Raw genomic sequence first — 20,000 nt, 5'->3', positions numbered from 1 at the left:
GACAAAGACACACAGAGAGACACACAGAGACACAGAGAGAGAGACAGAGACAGGCAGAGACAGAGACAGAGAGAAAGAGCGAAACACAGAAATTTAAGCATGCAAACAGACAGAAGAACAGTCCACTTCCTTCTCCACCCTACACACACACACACACACACACACACACACACACACACACACACACACACACACACACACACACACACACACACACACGCACGCACGCACATACGCACACCCACACACACACACACAAAACCCCAAAAGAACCCAAAAAACAAAATCATACAAAGACAGGGAGACAGATTCAAATTGCTTGCAAGAACGGCAACAACAAAGAATACAACAACAAATCATCAGCAACAACAATAACAACTCACTTAGTTGCACAACAAGAACGACAATAACAACTCACTTAGTTGCACAACAAGAACGCCAATAACAACTCACTTAGTTGCACAACAAGAGCGACAATAACAACTCACTTAGTTGCACAACAAGAACCCCAATAGCAACTCACTTAGTTGCACAACAAGAACGCCAATAACAACTCACTTAGTTGCACAACAAGAACGACAATAACTCACTCAGCTGCACAACAAGAACGACAATAACAACTCACTCAGCTGCACAACAAGAACGACAATAACAACTCACTCAGTTGCACAACAAGAACGACAATAACAACTCACTCAGTTGCACAACAAGAACGACAATAACAACTCACTCAGTTGCACAGCAAGAACGACAATAACAACTCACTCAGTTGCACAGCAAGAACGACAATAACAACTCACTCAGTTGCACAGCAAGAACGACAATAACAACTCACTCAGTTGCACAGCAAGAACTACAATAACAAACACCACCACCACCACCAACAGCAGCAAAAACAAGATCTAGGACATAAACAACAACAACAACCTCAGCAGCACACACGACACCAAGACGCGCAGCAAACAACAACAACATAAACAACAACATAAACAACAACAACAATCCCAACAGCACACACGACAGCAAGACGCACAGCAAACAACAACACAAAAAACAACAACATAAACAACAACAATCCCAACAGCACAGACGACACCAAGACGCGCAGCAAACAACACAAAAAACAACAACATAAACAACAACAACAACATAAACAACAGTACACACAACAGCAAGACGCACAGCAAACAACAACAACATAAACAACAACACAAAAAACAACATAAACAACAACATAAACAACAACAATCCCAACAGCACACACGACAGCAAGACGCGCAGCAAACAACAACAACATAAACAACAACAACAATCCCAACAGCACACACGACAGCAAGACGCACAGCAAACAGCAACAACATAAACAACAACAACATAAACAACAACATAAACAACAACAACCCCGACAGCACACACGACACCAAGACGCGCAGCAAACAACAACAACACCAAAAAAAACACAACATAAACAACAACAACAACAACCCCAGCAGCACACACGACAGCAAGACCAGCATCAACTCACGTAGTTGATCTTGAGGTCGGGGTGGTCCTTCTCAATGCCGTCATCCAGGATGGTGACCACCACCCCTTTCCCCGTATACCCCATCTCCCACGCCTCCTTCACGTTCATGTCCAGACCGCCACCTCGGTTCTGTGCACACACACACACATCGTCATCAGCGTTGTCGTCCGTCGTCATCGTCATCATCATCATCATCATCATCGTCATCACCATCAATGCACTTGGCATTATCACCATTGCCAAAGACAGAGAGAGAGAGAGAGAGAGAGAGAGAGAGAGAGAGAGAGAGAGGGGGGGGGGGGGGAAGCGAGCAATAAGGAAGAAAGCCATCAGACTGACAGACAGACAGACAAACAAACAGACAAACATAGACTCAGATGTGAAGACGGACAGACAAAACAAAGATTGAAGAAGTGTCACACATAAAGGAAAGAACACAGAAGACAATGCAGAGAAGACAGACAGGAGTGAAGGAAGAGGTGAAGCATGACACAGAGGGAAGGAAGGAAGGAAGGACGGAAGGAAGTAGGCCCAACACCATGAGACAGACAGGAGTGAAGGAAGAGGTGAACACATGACAGAGGGAAGGAAGGAAGGAAGGACGAAAGGAAGGAAGAAAGTAGGCCCAACACCATGAGACAGACAGGAGTGAAGGAAGAGGTGACAACATGACAGAGGGAAGGAAGAAAGGAAGGACGGAAGGAAGGAAGGAAGTAGGCCCAACACCATGAGACAGACAGGAGTGAAGGAAGAGGTGACAACATGACAGAGGGAAGGAAGGAAGGAAGGAAGGAAGGACGGAAGAAAGTAGGGACAACTCCATGAGACAGACAGGAGTGAAGGAAGAGGTGACAACATGACAGAGGGAATGAAGGAAGGAAGGAAGGAAGGACGGAAGGAAGTAGGGACAACACCATGAGACAGACAGGAGTGAAGGAAGAGGTGAACACATGACAGAGGGAAGGAAGGAAGGAAGGAAGGAAGGGAGCGAGGCCAACACCATGAGACAGACGGCTGAACATAGCGACTGACAGGACAGGGAGGGCCAACTCCAGTCACTCATGCATCCATCGCCACCCACGGTAAATCAATTTGTCTCCGCGCTGAACACGTCAAGCGTGTCACACACACACACACACACACACACACACACACACCACCACCACCACCACCACCCACCACCCTTAAACCCCCTACAGATCTGACCACGGGCGGCCTGACACGCGAGCAGAAGAAGGAGGTGACACGTGACCGGAAACAACTGCACGACACGTGAGCGGAAGCGAGGAACACGTGAGCGGAAGCAGAACCGCAGGACACGAGGTGACACGTGAGCGGAAGCAGTGATGAGAAGCGGCTGGCACTACGAGGTGCACACACACAACGCCCCATGCTGCAGTGACTGGTGCTCAGCGTGTCTCTGGCTCTGGACGGGCATCGACAGGTGGTGGACGGGCACGGGCTGGGGGAGGCTGGCTTGGGGTCTCTCTTCAAGGGAATGCTGAAGGGAAAAGAAAGGAGGAGTGGGGGCGAAGGGGTTAATTTTTGTTTTATGAGTCTGGTGTGTGTGTGTGTGTGTGTGTGTGTGTGTGTGTGTGTGTGTGAAGGCTCGGAGGATTCATTGTGTTGTTGTTTTCCTCTGACAGAGACGAGTTGTAGCTCTGTGGTCCATTTCAGTTCAGCTCAGTAGTCCGCAGCCCAACTGAACGCAGAATAGAAGCAGTGTTTGGGCTGAACACCCTGTTTGACGAAACATGTTTGCTCTCTCTCTCTCTCTCTCTCTCTCTCTCTCTCTCTCGCTGTCGCTGAGAGTCTTCAGCTATACACCTTTTACTCTAAGTGTCGCTTTAAACTTATTCCTACCCGCCAGCTACAGTCCTGGTCTCTAACACATTTGTCAGACAGACAGACAGGCAGGCAGACAGACAGACAGACAGAGGACAGGCAGGCAGGCAGGCAAGCAGGCAGGCAGGCAGGCAGGCAGGCAGACAGACAGACAGACTGACAGGCAGGCAGACAGCCAGGCAGGCAGGCAGGCAGGCAGGCAGGCAGATGGAGAGACAGTGACAGGTAGCACTTCACTTGAAACAACACGCTGGACTGCAGGGAATGCCAGCACCATTGGTGTGTAAAGTAGGAACACTCAAACTGTCTGTCTGTCTGCCTGTATGTCTGTCTGTTTGTCTGCCTACCTGCCTGCCTTCTGTCTCTTTGTTTGTCTGTCTGTCTGTCTCCCTGTCTGCCCCCCCCCTCTCTCTCTCTCTGTGCCTGATTTTAATTTCCGTTGTTGTTGGGTTTTTGTGTGTGTGTGTGTGTTTTTTACCGAGGCCAAGTTGGGAAACAACAGCATCATTGTTGGACGTCATCACTGTTGGCTTACATCATTAGAATTCAGTAAGTAAATCAGCAAGTAAAATTCATCAATTTGATAATTAATTAATCCATTCCCTCTCTCCCTCCCACCTTTCTCCCGCCACTACTGTATAATTATGAAGTCTAAAGAGAGTGATAAGCCCTAACAGTGCTGGTCTGTCGTTTCACTATCCGCCTGTCCAGCCACACCCGACGCTGTTTTAACCACCACCCACAGCGACTCTCCATAGTCTCCCGTGATTTGCCCATGCCTGCCTGTCTGCTTTCATAGAGAGGGAGCTTGCATTTCTACTTCTTTTGCCTATGTCTCCGTCTGTCTGTCTGCATGTCTGTCTGTCTGTCTGTATGTCTATCTGTCTGTCTGCATGTATATTTGTTTGTCTGTATGTCTGTCTCTCCCTCCCCCCCTCACTTTCTTTCTCTCTCCACTATCCCGATACCCCATCCCCCCTCTATCTCCACTATCCCTCTACCCCCCTCTCCCCTCTCTCTCCACCATCCCTCTACCCCCTCCCCCTCTCTCTCCACTATCCCTCTACCCCCCTCCCTCTCCACTATCCTATACCTCCTCCTCTCTCACTATCCTCTACCCCCTGCCCCCTCTCTCTCTCCACTATCCTCTACCACTCTCCCCCCTGTCTCCACTATCCGCTACCCCCCTCCCTCCTCTCTCTCTCCACTATCTCGGTATCCCCTCCCCCCCTCTCTCCACTATCCCGCTACCCCCTCCCCCTCTCTCTCCACTATCCCTCTACCCCCCTCTCTCTCCACTATCCCCCTACCCCCTCTCTCTCCACTATCCCTCTACCCCCTCCCCTCTCTCTCCACTATCCCTCTACCCCCTCCCCTCTCTCTCTCCACTATCCCTCTACCCCCTCCCCCCTCTCTTCACTATCCCTCTACCCCCCCTCTCTCTCCACTATCCCTCTACCCCCCTCTCTCTCCACTATCCCTCTATCCCCCTTCCCCCTCTCTCTCCACTATCCCTCTTCCCCTCCCCCCTCTCTCTCACTACCCCTCTACCCCCCTCCCCCCTCTCTCTCCACTATCCCTCTACCCCCTCCCTCCTCTCTCTCATTACCCCTCTACCCCCCTCCCCCCTCTCTCTCCACTATCCCTCTACCCCCCTCTCTCTCCACTATCCCTCTACCCCCCTCTCTCTCCACTATCCCTCTTCCCCTCCCCCCTCTCTCCACTATCCCTCTACCCCCCTCTCTCTCCACTATCCATCAACCCCCCTCTCTCTCCACTATCCCCCTTCCCCCTCTCTCTCCACTATCCCTCTTCCCCTCCCCCCTGTCTCTCACTACCCCTCTACCCCCCTCCCCCCTCTCTCTCCACTATCCCTCTACCCCCTCCCTCCTCTCTCTCATTACCCCTCTACCCCCCTCCCCCCTCTCTCTCACTACCCCTCTACCCCCCTCCCCCCTCTCTCTCACTACCCCTCTACACCCCTCCCCCCTCTCTCTCACTACCCCTCTACCCCCCTCCCCCCTCTCTCTCCACTATCCCTCTACCCCCCTCTCTCTCCACTATCCCTCTACCCCCTGCCTCCTCTCTCTCACTACCCCTCTACCCCCCTCCCACTTCTCTCTCCACTATCCCTCTACCCCCCTTCCCCCTCTCTCTCACTACCCTCCCCCCTCTCTCTCCACTATCCCTCTACCCCCCTCCCTCCTCTCTCTCTACTATCCCGCTACCCCCCGCCCCCTGTCCTCCCTCTCTCTCTCCAATACAAATGCACACTCATTCAAACGAACGAGTGTCACTCTCACTTTTACGCGTGCGCGCGCGTACACGCACACACACACAGGCACACGCATACACACACAGGCACACGCATTAACACACTCACGTACAGACACTCACACAGACACAGACAGACAGACAGACAGAGAGAGAGAGAGAGAGAGAGAGAGAGAGAGAGAGAGAGAGAGAGAGACGGTGGTGCGTAGGAGAAAAGACAGCGAAGGAGATTCAGATAGAAACGAGCGCAATAACAACACCTCCTAACTTCCAACACAAACACACACACACACGTCATTCACCTGGCTCTCAGGTCACGTCAGCATCACAAGACGATAAATGTATCATATACTTCTAATTGGGAAAGCATGTAACGACAAGATGTTTTACACGCGTAAACCACTCATGCTGAACACGGCAGACGATGCGGATAAATATAGAAGCGAGTGGCATGATAAGCTTTGTGTGGAAACAAACAGAGTCTGTAGCTGCTGCTGCTTCTTTTATCTGTGTTGTGCTGCCTGTGAGCACGCCCACTGAGGACGGAGCTGGGGAAGGAACACCTGCACAGACAACGTGCTGTGGAAGTGGTGGGCTTGGGCTTTTCTGGTTTTTCTTCTTTTTCTCTTCTCTTTCTTGTACTGATTTGCTTTTAAAGCTACTACTTACACATTTTTCTGATTCCGAGAGAGTGTCCCTAACAGAACCTGAGGCCTTAGAGGCACGATGAAATAGAAACCAATGATTATGTCACCTGTTCTTTCAAACTGATATAGTTATGATATTTCATATTGTTCTTATCGCCTTCGGAAATGTTCTTATCACATCATTATCATATCCTAACCCCACGAAAGACAGGAAAAACAGCTCCTAGGGTTTGGTGAGTTTCGATGAACGATCTTAGCAGCGTTGAGCTTCCTTAGCTTTCAGAATTTCCCTAAGTCTATTACGCTAATTCTGTAGAATTGGGAACATTCTTAACATGAAGCAAATTTAGCACTGTTAAGATCACACTTAATCCATTTGCTTAGAGTTAGAAAATGCCCATAGACTTTTCGAGTATTCTCATTGTTGATCAAAGATCGCGCTATATTTCCGGAATCTACCCTAGTTTAGGGTTAAGAATTTCCATAAGTTAACGAAAAAAATCTTTCCACAGGCTTAGGAAAGTTCGGAATGGTAACATAAGTTAGCGCTGCTAAGATCAATATATACAACCCAACCATGTGTAGTATCTGGCACGTATATAATATATCACCTAACATATTACTCAGACATAATAAATATCTATAAAAGTCAACGGTCCTATGGCCTTTTCTGGCCATAGGTGCAATGAATTCCTATTCACTGAGCTGGGGTTGTACAAGGACAGGCGGGGCCTGATCCCCAGTTTCCGCCGCTGTTAACCTTCCACGACTCATGTCAGAACCCATTCACACCTGGGTGGAGTGAGAACAGTCATTGTAAAGTCCCCTTTCCAGGACACGACACTTTGCTGACACAGGGCCTCGAACCCTGATCACTGGTGAACACTGGATCACAAGTCACCCTGATCTCTGGTGAACACTGGATCACAAGTCACACTGATCACTGGTGAACACTGGGTCACAAGTCACACTGATCACTGGTGAACACTGGATCACAAGTCACACTGATCACTGGTGAACACTGGATCACAAGTCACACTGATCACTGGTGAACACTGGATCACAAGTCACCCTCATCTCTGGTGAACACTGGATCACAAGTCACCCTGATCTCTGGTGAACACTGGATCACAAGTCACCCTGATCACTGGTGAACACTGGATCACAAGTCACCCTCATCTCTGGTGAACACTGGATCACAAGTCACCCTGATCACTGGTGAACACTGGATCACAAGTCACCCTGATCTCTGGTGAACACTGGATCACAAGTCACCCTGATCACTGGTGAACACTGGATCACAAGTCACCCTGATCACTGGTGAACACTGGATCACAAGTCACCCTGATCTCTGATGAACACTGGATCACAAGTCACACTGATCTCTGGTGAACACTGGATCACAAGTCACACTGATCTCTGGTGAACACTGATCACAAGTCACCCTGATCACTGGTGAACACTGGATCACAAGTCACCCTGATCACTGGTGAACACTGGATCACAAGTCACCCTGATCACTGGTGAACACTTGATCACAAGTCACATTGATCACTGGTAAACACTGGGTCAGTCACACTGATCACTGGTCAACACTGGGTCACAAGTCCATCACTGATCACTAGTGAACACTGGGTCACACGTCACATTGATCACTGGTGAACACTGGATCACAAGTCACACTTATCACTGGTAAACACTGGATCACAAGTCACACTGATCACTGGTGAACACTGGGTCACAAGTCACACTGATCACTGGTGAACACTGGATCACAAGTCACACTGATCACTGGTGAACACTGGGTCACAAGTCACACTGATCACTGGTGAACACTGGGTCACAAGTCACACTGATCACTGGTGAACACTGGATCACAAGTCACACTGATCACTGGTGAACACTGGGTCACAAGTCACACTGATCACTGTGAACACTGTATCACAAGTCACACTATCACTGGTGAACACTGGATCACAAGTCACACTGATCACTGGTGAACACTGTATCACAAGTCACACTGATCACTGGTGAACACTGTATCACAAGTCACACTGATCACTGGTGAACACTGGGTCACAAGTCACACTGATCACTGTGAACACTGGATCACAAGTCACACTATCACTGTGAACACTGTATCACAAGTCACACTATCACTGGTGAACACTGTATCACAAGTCACACTGATCACTGGTGAACACTGGATCACAAGTCACACTGATCACTGGTGAACACTGGATCAGAAGTCCAATGCCTGACCTATCCTGTCACGGCCCTGCCTTCTGTGCGTGGTATCTGTCACGGAAGCACCCAGACCTCATAACCAGCCGTAATAACCCGATGTAATATTAGCAGACAAAATAAGCAGACTTAATAACCCCCCCTCCATCCCTCACCAGAAAAAAACACAACTCTCGCGAGGCGTTTGTGTTTCCTGAGTCAGTATCGGCTGCTGATGACGCGGCGTGTTTGGCTTGGCACACGAGAACGTCATCATGACAGTCAGTGACGTCACCGTGTTGTCGTTGGCTGCACGTGCTGCTAGACTCCCGGATGTGTCTCTTCTCCCGGTTCACGCCCCTCCCCCTGATCTCTTTAAAGATTCCCCAACCACATCCGGTCCACCTCGTGGTTTATGTCTGTGTGGAAATGATTCTGTGTTCGTGGCCGGTGAGTAGGATATGTGGCAACTGCCTCTCCCCCCCCCTCTCCCCCTCCTTTCCCCCTCCAGCCCCCTCCCACCCACCCCCCCCACCCCCCCCCCGCCATACCCAGCCCCACCACACACGTGCACAACATCAGGAACAACAGACATGACAATCATCATCGTCAGCTGTGGGATCATCTGCTGCAGTAGCACTGGCAGCAACCTCAAAGCAACAGCAGAAGGAAAGAAAACTGAGCTGAAAAATAAAGGTTGACAAAAGGCGTGGGTTTAGTGAGACCATGGGGAGTGTGGGGTTGGAGGGGTGAGGGGGAGGGGTGGGGGGTAGAGTGAGAAAAAAAATCAAAAGAAATATTTTCATTTCTATAAGAAGGAAAGAAGATGATGAAGTAGAGATGGTTTCACGGAATACAAACAAGTTGGAATCCTGTAACAGCGGCAGTGGCAACAGATGCAGAAGATGATGGAGCAGCAGGAAAAAGAAGAAGATGATGATGAAGATGATGATGAGACAATAAGGAAGATGAAGGAGGAGGCTGAGGAGGAGTGAGGAGGTGGAGAACGAGGAGAAGGAGAAGAACAAAAAGAACCAGAACAAGAAGAAACAGCAGTAGCAGAGGAAAAAGAACAACAAAAACAAGAAGAAAAAGGCCTCCTATCAAAGAAGAGCATTCCTATGAAAACAAGGACCTGTCTATTCTACATCCATCAACTGGCCACCCACATTGATCCCTTAGACCACCACCTCCTAACCCCTCCCCCCCCCCCCCTTACACACCCCAGCCCACCTAACACACCAACAAAATGTCTGACAGGTAACACAGATGGTGTCTTTTAATAGCGATACACCTGCCTAACCTTTTCTTTCTCTCCTTTTTTTCTGTTTTTGTTCGTTTTATTTTTACCTTTCATCAGGGAAATAGAAATACACCAAACACGCACACGCGTGCAAAAAACAAAACAAAACAAAAACAAAAAAACCCCACAGACATAAACACGGAACTTATACTCCCTCACCTCACACACACACACACACACACACACACACACACACACACACACACACACACACTCACACACACACACACACACACACACACACACACACACACACACACACACACACACGTACCATTTAACTGTACTTTCCATTCGCAAATATTTGGTTGTGACGCCTTTACGTTGCTACTTCCACTCCTCAATAGGGTTCTTTCCAGGCATATATCACTCCTCAATGGGGTTCTTTCCAGGCATATATCACTCCTCAATGGGGTTCTTTCCAGGCATATATCACTCCTCAATGGGGTTCTTCCCAGGCATATATCACTCCTCAATGGGGTTCTTTCCAGGCATATATCACTCCTCAATGGGGTTCTTGTCAGGCATATATCACTCCTCAATGGGGTTCTTCCCAGGCATATATCACCCCTCAATTGGGTTCTTTTCATGCATATATCACTCCTCAATAGGGTTCTTTCCATGCATATATTACTCCTCAATGGGGTTCTTGTCAGGCACATTTCTCTCCTCAATGGGGTTCTTGTCAGGCATATATCACTCCTCAATGGGGTTCTTTCCAGGCATATATCACTCCTCAATGGGGTTCTTTCCATGCATATTTCTCTCCTCAATGGGGTTCTTTCCAGGCACATTTCTCTCCTCAATGGGGTTCTTTCCAGGCACATTTCTCTCCTCAATGGGGTTCTTTCCAGGCATATATCACTCCTCAATGGGGTTCTTCCCAGGCATATATCACATTCATTGCTCCGCCTTGCACAGCCATCTTTCAGCATGTTGTGTAGCAAATTGGTGAACGTCTCCTACACTTCCACTCTGAAGCTAAACTCTGGACAAACACCGCAGTGACTGCAAGGACAGACACAGATAGGCATGTGCCATTTTATCCCGGTGAAAAACAAAACAAAACAAAACAAAACTCACTGTAAGCAAGCCACGATAAGCATGACACAGATGAAGGCATTCCACGTCATGAACAGGAAACATGACGTCAGTACCACTTTGAGTGTAAAGCCGCTGTGTTGTGTTGTGTTGTGTTGTCTTGTCTTGTCTTGTGTTGCACTGTACTTTACTGTGTTGTCATGTCTTGTCTTGTGTTGTCTTGTGTTGTGTTGTACTGTGTTGTCATGTCTTGTGTTGTGTTGTACTGTACTTTACTGTGTTGTGTTGTACTGTACTTTACTGTGTTGTGTTGTGTTGTATTGTATTTTACTGTGTTGTGTTGTGTTGTCTTGTCTTGTCTTGTGTTGCACTGTACTTTACTGTGTTGTCATGTCTTGTCTTGTGTTGTCTTGTGTTGTGTTATCATACTGAACAAAAACCTAAAAAACAAAGTTTCCACCATAAATCTAGAGAAATGGTGTAGCAACTCATGTGAACTAGTGGGGGTGCGTCTCGAAAAACCTGACGGAATTCACAAAAGCATCGTGCTCATCAATGCCTATGTTCACCCAGGAACCTGCACAACAAAAGAGGATTGGGCCTTTTTAGAGGAAATAGAGAACGAATTTGGAGACTCAGTCATTATCTGTGGAGACCTCAATGCAAGATCCAAGCTATGGGACCAGCAGAACACCAAGCCACAAGGACTCGCACTTGAAGGAATGATAGGGGAAATTCTTCTTAGCCCATTAACAACCACATCCCCAACTCGCCTTGGAACAAGACAAGGGGACAGTGACAGTGTGATCGACATTGCTCTAACATCTCCAAAATTCAGAGCAGAAATGAATGCAGAGACGCTTCCACACCAAGGCAGTGACCACCTCCCGGTAGTTTTCAGCCTACAGAAACTGTCAGATAAACGCTGCATGAAACCGCGTGATCCATTTCAGTATGAAACCAAAGAGACAACCGTCATCGAAAAATTAAGACGCAGAAGAAACAAAAGAACGGCACTGAACAGGATGAAAACTATTCAGCCCCCATGGTGGAATACCGACACAGAGAGAGCCTGGATAGAAAAACATGCGGCTGTCAAACTTTGGCAAAAAGAAAGAACAAAACCATCTCCAGACAAAGATATTGAAAGAAAAATGAAAGAAAAAACTAAACAGTTTGAAACCATTGCTCAAGAGGCCAAAAATGACAAGTGGAAACAGTTTTGCGAGGCACTCAGTTATGACTCAACATTGACAGAGTTCTGGCAATTTTATCGTCGCATGGAAGGGAAAACGTGCACAACAACAACCCCAGACATGGTAGACACTGACGGAACCAAGCTTAAGACAAACGAAGAAAAAGGATCCGCCCTGCTCAAACGTTTCATACAACAGAGCGATCAAAGAAACTTAGATGAGAAAAAGAAATATGTTGAGGAGTTAAACCAAACCCTTATGCAGACTGGACCTGATGATGACTGACAATAGATGATCTAAATGAAGCAATAGCTAAATGCAAGAAAGAATCTGTCCCTGGACCAGACAAAGTTCGCTACTCGGACATCAAGGAACTATCGGAAGAAGACAGAAGCAAACTTTTCAATCTATATCAAAACAGTTTCCAGGAAAGGACCATCGTCAGGTAAGCGGCTACCGGATCCTAACCATGCAAAACATCGCTGGAAAGCTCATGGAACGCATGATAGCCAGGAAACTTGCAAGGGATCTTGAACACAGGCACATTCTCCCTTCAAATCAAGGTGGTTACAGAACAGGCAAGTCCACATGGGAAAATGCAGCTGCTTTTGCATATGAGGTGTATGAAGGATTTCAAAGGAAAGAAGAAACACTAGCAGTAGCAATCGACCTTGAAGATGCCTACAATAAAGTCCAGTTTGCACACCTCATGGAGCTGCTACTAAGGTATGGAGTAAGTTTGACACTGACAACATGGATAGCAGCAGCGCTTCAGGAAAGAACCGTCGTCCTACGCCTCGGAGATTGGATGTCTGCACCTTCTAAACTATCCATGGGACTGCCACAAGGGTCTCCGCTCTCTCCTGTCCTCTACAATGTCTACACGAAGGGCCTTGCAGACTTAAACAACAATGGAATAGCTCGGGTGCTTACTCTTGCGGATGATGGCCTGGTCTTCAAAACTTCGAAAGATGCTCAGGAAAGAACCAAAGCCGTCCAGAAACAACTAAACAATATTGCTCAATGGTGCAAAGACACAGGATCTTCCATCAATCCAGCGAAAGCCCAAACGTTGCTGTGCACCCTGAACAACAGAACCGCGAGCAAAGCACCACCTTCTGTGTCATTCGATGGGATTCAGATCGAGAAAACTGAATGCCTACGCTACCTAGGAATACACTTCGACAGGATGCTGACCTTCAGAAAACATACGGAAAATACTGTTGCAAAAAAAGGCCTTTCAGTCTTAAAGGCAATGGCAACCAAAGGTATTGAACAACGCCACCTCTTCCTGCTATACCAATCACTCGTCCTCAGTGTCATCGACTACGGACTTGGGCTAACAACACCGTCTCAAAGCAACCTCCTAAAATTAGAAAGAGTACAAAATGAAGCTATGAGGCTGATCCTTGGAACAACAAAAGACACGCCCACAGAAACCATGCGATACCTGCTTGACCTTCCTTCAGTGCAGGCCAGAAACAAGTTAGAACAGGTCAAGACCTACTTCAAAGCATTAGAAAACCCTCAAAACCCACTGCATGACGCAGTCAAAGAACCAAAAGGCAGCCGTCTAGGGCGAGGAAGATCATGGATGGGGCAAGCAGAAGACACAATCCAGCTAGTATGCCGACTACAAGACCTGAAAGAAACAAAAGAATGGGAGAAAAACCCCGAAAACCTCAACCATCTATTCAACACAGCCATTTCACCCACTCTAGGAAGACATTGTCGGGAATGGCCAGAGGGCAAAACTGATGCGGAAGTGAAGCTACTCATAGAAGAAAACAGTAAAGAAGAGGACATCATCATATACACAGATGGCTCAGTCACCAAAGACCAATCCGGTTGGGGATTCACTGCGAAACAAAATGGAAAAACAGTTAGCCTAACGATGGAAGTTGAAGCTGTGACACATGCCCTCCAGTGGCTATCGTCCATCCATACGCCCGGAAACCAACATGCCATGATTCTAACCGACTCAATGAACCTCATACAGAAAATTGAAAACGGAATGGGAAGCCCAGAGTGGCATAAGGCAATGCGCAACTTTCAGATAAAAAAACTCACATGGTCATACTGCCCGGGACATGCAGAAGTTAAGGGAAATGAGCGAGCTGACAGACTTGCTGGTAACGCAACACCAACGAGCGGCCTACATCTAGGAAAATCGGAAATCCTCAGAAAAGTCAAAGAATATCAAAAAGAACAGGTACAAGGCCATCACACCATCGATCGCCTCAAAGAAATAAAAGCAGAGAGTGGGAGCGGCCGTAAGTCTAACATGAAAGGTAGAGACCGATGCTTTGCAAATCAAACAAATATCGGCATCATTTCCAAACCAACATTGCGCAAATTTCTTCAAAACGGAACAGAGTCTCTGTGGGCTTTTCCAAATACAGTAGACTGAGCAACACACTAGACGCCACATTCTTGGCATCAGAGATCTTTTCCCATCCCTCTTGCGGCCATCAGTGGCAGCCTCTGTGCGTGTGTGTATGTGTGTGTTTGTGTGTATGTGTGGGTCTATGTTTTTGAGTGCGTTTGTGCATGCGTGAGAGTGTAAGTGTACACAAGTGTCAGGAGAGTTCTGTGCATGTGTGTGTGTGTGTGTGTGTGTGTGTGTGTGTGTGTGTGAGGGGGAGGTGGGGGTGCAAGGAGGAGGTGAGATAGAGGATGAGGTATGTGAGTGTATGCATGCCTACACTGTGGGAGCATCAGGATATTGGAACGTATATATTATATATATATATCTTTGTATATATGTGTGTGGGGTTGGGGGTGGGAGATATGGGCGTGTGTGTGTGTGCTTGTACAAGTAAGTGTTCATCTGTGTGTGTGAGTGTGTGTGTGTGTGTGTGTGTGTGCGTGTGCGTGTTTGTGTGTGTGTGTGTGCCGTGGAAGCTGCGATACATAGACTAGAAACTCCGAGTGTGTGGAGGAGGGGGTAGAGGAGGTGCAGGGAAATTTGTGGTGTGTGTGTGTGTGTGTGTGTGTGTGTGTGTGTTGGAGCTCATGTACGTTTATATGTATTTGACTGTGCTTTCATATCTATGAAACTGCGTTTTGGGGGCATATCTGTTATGCATGTGTGGGTGTATGTGTGAATGTGTGTCTTCATGTTTTATATTTATTTGCTTATTTGTCATCATTGTTGTCTTATTTATTTAATTATTTATTTATTATTATTATTATTTTATCATTATTTTCATTACTACTATCTTTTTTTTCATCATAATTATTATTTATTTATTTATGTATGTACGCTTATATATATATATATATATATATATATATATATATATATATTTTTTTTTTTTTTTTTTTTTTTTTTTTTTTTTTTTTTTTTTCTCATGGCCTGACTAAGCGCGTTGGGTTACGCTGCTGGTCAGGCATCTGCTTGGCAGATGTGGTGCAGCGTATATGGATTTGTCCGAACGCAGTGACGCCTCCTTGAGCTACTGATACTGATACTGATACTGTGTTGTACTGTGTTGTCTTGTCTTGTCTTGTGTTGCACTGTACTTTACTGTGTTATGTTGTGTTGTATTGTATTTTACTGTGTTGTGTTGTCTTGTGTTGTACTGTACTTTACTGTTGTGTTGTACTGTACTTTACTGTGTTGTGTTGTGTTGTCTTGTGTTATACTGTACTTTACTGTGTTGTCTCGTGTTGTGTTGAGTTGTACTGTACTTTACTGTGTTGTGTTGTGTTGAGTTGTACTGTACTTTACTGTGTTGTGTTGAGTTGTACTGTACTTTACTGTGTTGTGTTGTCTTGTGTTGTGTTGTACTGTACTTTACTGTGTTGTATTACATTGCACTGCACTGCATTGTGTTGTATCGTATTGCATTGTAATGCACAGTATTGTATTGCACTACTTTCTATCACAAAAGATTTTCCCGTGTGAAATTCCGGTTCTACATCTCCCCCCCCCCCCATCCTCCACCACCTCTCCCCCACTCCCTCTCTCTCTGTCCCCCCCACCTCCCCCCTCTCCGCCCCCGCCCCCTCTCTCTGTAGTCCCAGCCCTCACATTCCACTATCCCGTGGCAGAGCCATCGAGCTCAATAGTCCCATTCAGCTCAGTGGGTAGAGCTCAATAGTCCCATTCAGCTCAGTGGGTAGAGCTCAATAGTCCCATTCGGCTCAGTGGGTAGAGCACAGTCGCCGCAGTGACGCGCCACGTCTTCCCTTTTTTCTTACTGTCTGCATGTGTGTGCGTATTACAAAAATGTAGCCAGCTGCCACCCACAGCAGTTAACCCCCCACACCCCACCCGCCCACACACACGCACTGGCGCTATAGCCCGTGAGTTTGTTTCAGTGAAGGCTACACGATCCGTGTGTGTGTGTGTGTGTGTGTGTGTGTGTGTGTGTGTGTGTGTTCATTATCATTTTTTTTTTTTTTTTTTTACGCATGGAATAATTTTGTGAGGGTAGCGGTTATCACAGATGATGTTGAAGATAGCATAGTATCTGACGTTCTGACGTTTACAGCTGGGTGGTATCTACCCGTTTCTGCACAAAGCTGGTGGTTAATTGGGTGGGGTGGCCATGTGGGTCTGTCATAAAACTGTCCTCTGGAATCAGATTCGCTGTAAAGCTTCTGGCCCTGGTTGTGGGGTTGCTTTCAACGCCGACAGTAGTTTTGTGTGACAAGCATGCACACGACTCGACCAAGCAGATAAGGCAGACATGCAAAGAAAACTAAACAGGAATTGATTATAATCATAGATACATGTATGCATGAATAAACAAACAAACGAACGAATGAATGAATGAATGGAGGTGTCTAGAAACTGACAAAATAAACTTAAAGTCTCTCTCTCTCTCTCCCCCCTCTCTCTCTGTATGTATGTATGTGTGTGTGTGTGTGTGTGTGTGTGTGTGTGTGTGTGTGTGTGTGTGTGTGTGTGTGTGTGTGTGTGTGTGTGTGCGTGCGTGTGTGTGTGCGCGCATAATGTTTGTACTAAGTCTTCTTCCTGTTTACAATAGTTCTCCTTTATCTTGGATATACAGTACGCAAACACTGGGTGGTCTGACCTTTCACACACACACACACACACACACACACACACACACCCGAGCAGACAAAAGGGTGTGAAGAGTAAGGAAGAAAGTAGCGTTTGAAAAGCAAAAGGTGTGTGTGTGTTGGGGGGGAGGGGGGAGATGGGGGGGGGGAGGGTGCACAGCCCGATAAAGAAGGGACACAACCCAACCTATCGCTCTTCAAGCCCATTGGAGGCAGCTGTCAACAGTAGATACACTTCACAACACACGTCATCACGTTGTTTCCTGCTCTCTTTTCTCCGCTTTTGTTGGGAAGGGAGGGGGAGGGTGTAGTGTGTGCGTGCGTGCGTGCGTGCGTGTGCGTGTGTGTGTGTGTGTGTGTGTGTGTGTGTGTGTGTGTGTGACAGAGAGAGAGAGAGAGAGAGAGAGAGAGAGAGATTCGAATTCGGATTCGGATGATTTATTCATATAGGCCATTGCCCCTCATGAAGGGGTGCAGTATACAACATGATTAAACATGCAAGTGCACAAGGCGAAACAATCATCAAAGGAATTATGATATCATTGATCTTAACTTAAATGCTTCATATATGTAAATGGACAAAATTCTTTACAATTCTTTCTTTATTAGATGCCATCAACAGACTTAGCCGAAACTGATTTGGAAACATAAAATACTTTCGTGGAATATACTGTTCTCTTAATTTACTTAAAGCAGGACAACATAAAATAAAGTGTAACTCATCTTCAACACCACTTCTACACATAGGGCAATTCAACTCATCCACAGTATGCTTTCTGTACCGATAATAATGTTGAGCAATTTCTGAAATATCTAATCTAAATCTTGCCATTATGAATTTTAAATGTTTGTCTAAGCTAATTTGCAAGTACGTTTTCACTTCATGAGTAGTACAAAATGTTCTGTATATTTCAAACCGATTGCTGTCTTCCTTATGTGAGTTCCATTCCTGCCACATGCAAACAATCAATCTTTCTTTAAATTCAGTGAGAAACTGTTTAATTTCCTGGACACCTTGATTCATTCATACATATCCAAAAACATATTGGTATAATTTACATCGAATATTTGACGCCCAATTTCTTTTACCTTTTTCATCTAAATCATGTAACGTCCTATAGGCTTTACGTGGCAGTCTGTGATTATCCATTCTCGTTAACTTCAACCAGTAACGAATACAACGTATCTTAGAATTTATGTAAATTGGATATCTATTGGTTTCGCCATATACAAGATCATTGGGCGTTCGCAATTCAATCCCCAGAAACTTTTTTTTAAAGCAAATAAGTGTACTTTTTCAATATGGCACGCTGAAGTATCAAGGCCCCAAAGTTCTGCACCATACTGGTCAATGGGTTGAACCTGTAAATCAAATAACTTGGGAAACAAAGATAAACTGCCATTATTCAAATTACGTAATTGCTGCAAAATACATAAAACTGTATTCTTATCTTTACTGGACAAATCGATACAGGTTGCAGTGAAGCTAAGTTTTGTTGAAAACAATATGCCTAAATATTTATAAGCATTAACTACTGGCATCACAAGATTATTATATGTCCATCTTTTTCTTGCGGCTAAATAACCACCTTTTCGGAACACAATAATATTACTTTTATTCAAGTTTACTTTTAATTCAAGAGAACAAGCTGCTTTATGTAAATTTTCAACTGAGTTTGCAAACCAGTTACTGTTTCTGAAAGCAAAACAACGTCATCTGCCAAAAGTAAAATAAAAAGCTCAAAATAATCAAGAGAGAATCGTGCCCCATGCTTACCATTTTCTATAACTTCTCTTGCAAGTTCATTTATAAAGAGTGAAAATAGTATAGGGCTGCACACATCACCCTGTTTACACCATATGTGCAACTGATATAGTCTGTCAATTTAGACCCACATCTTATCCTTACCTTAACGTTATTATACATGCTTTTAATACATCGATATAACTTACCATTTATTCCATTTTTTAAGAGAATATACCATAGAAATTTTCTGTTTATAGAATCAAAGGCCTTCTCAAAGTCTATGAATGCAACATATAACTTTCGATTAAAGCAAAATTGTTTTTGTACAAAAGCTAACAAAGTAAACATATGATCAATAGTAGAATAATTCCTTTTAAACCCAGCTTGCTCTTCCCCAGTAATATTATTTTCTTCTACCCATTCTTGTAAACGACGATTAATAACAGCACTATAAACTTTACTACTTACATCACTTAATGTAATGCCTCTGTGATTATTAGGGATATTCACATAACCTTTTTTGAATAGGGGAAGCACAATTCCCTCCGTCCATCTTTCAGGAAACATGCCTCTTTGAAACAAAGCATTGAAATATAACACAAAGAAATCAACAACACATTCACCTGCATTTTTTTTTTTAGCAATTCCCGTATTATTCCATCTGGCCCAGCAGCTTTCCTGGTTTTTATCTTCCTAAATGCTAACAATATTTCCTCTTTTGAAACTGGTCTATTGAAATAACAGTCAGTATCACCCCCGTCCAATTCATCATTCTGAGTACCTTTGTCAAATAATTTTTTGAAGTGCTGAAACCATGCATCGACAGATATATTATTGTTTACAATCTTTTTCTTACACGAAACTTTGCGCATATTTTCCCAGAACTGTTTTTGATTATTCACAGAAGCCAAAATTTTATCTAATGCATTACGATTGAAATCCTTCTCTTTGCGTTTTAACAAATGTTTATATTCTCTTCTTGCTATACAAGAGAGAGAGAGAGAGAGAGAGAGAGAGAGAGAGAGAGAGAGAGAGAGAGAGAGAGACATATAATGGGATGCAATTCATCGTAGAAACGTCATACTTTTAAGCAGAATATCTCAAACTCCTACAGTGACGCGTGACTAAAAGTCATTGCTACTTCCCGCTTGTGGCACACACACAC

The 20,000-nt window shown here is 45.5% G+C and overlaps 1 protein-coding gene across 3 annotated transcripts in view; it reads right to left on the bottom strand.

Moving 5' to 3' along the window:
- LOC143282043 (uncharacterized) overlaps nucleotides 1–20,000 on the bottom strand; it is a 217,888-nt gene that overhangs the window by 74,532 nt on the left and 123,356 nt on the right. For all 3 annotated transcript variants that reach the window (XM_076587474.1, XM_076587477.1, XM_076587475.1), the window contains exon 5: nucleotides 1,526–1,654. In XM_076587474.1, coding sequence (XP_076443589.1) covers nucleotides 1,526–1,654 — 129 coding nt within the window. The remainder of the gene's footprint in view (nucleotides 1–1,525; nucleotides 1,655–20,000) is intronic.

Source organism: Babylonia areolata, chromosome 5 (assembly GCF_041734735.1).
Source record: "Babylonia areolata isolate BAREFJ2019XMU chromosome 5, ASM4173473v1, whole genome shotgun sequence".
NCBI classification, from domain to species: domain Eukaryota; kingdom Metazoa; phylum Mollusca; class Gastropoda; order Neogastropoda; family Buccinidae; genus Babylonia; species Babylonia areolata.
The sequence above is the reverse complement of the archived record's forward strand: the minus strand, read 5'-3'. Positions and strand labels throughout refer to the sequence as shown.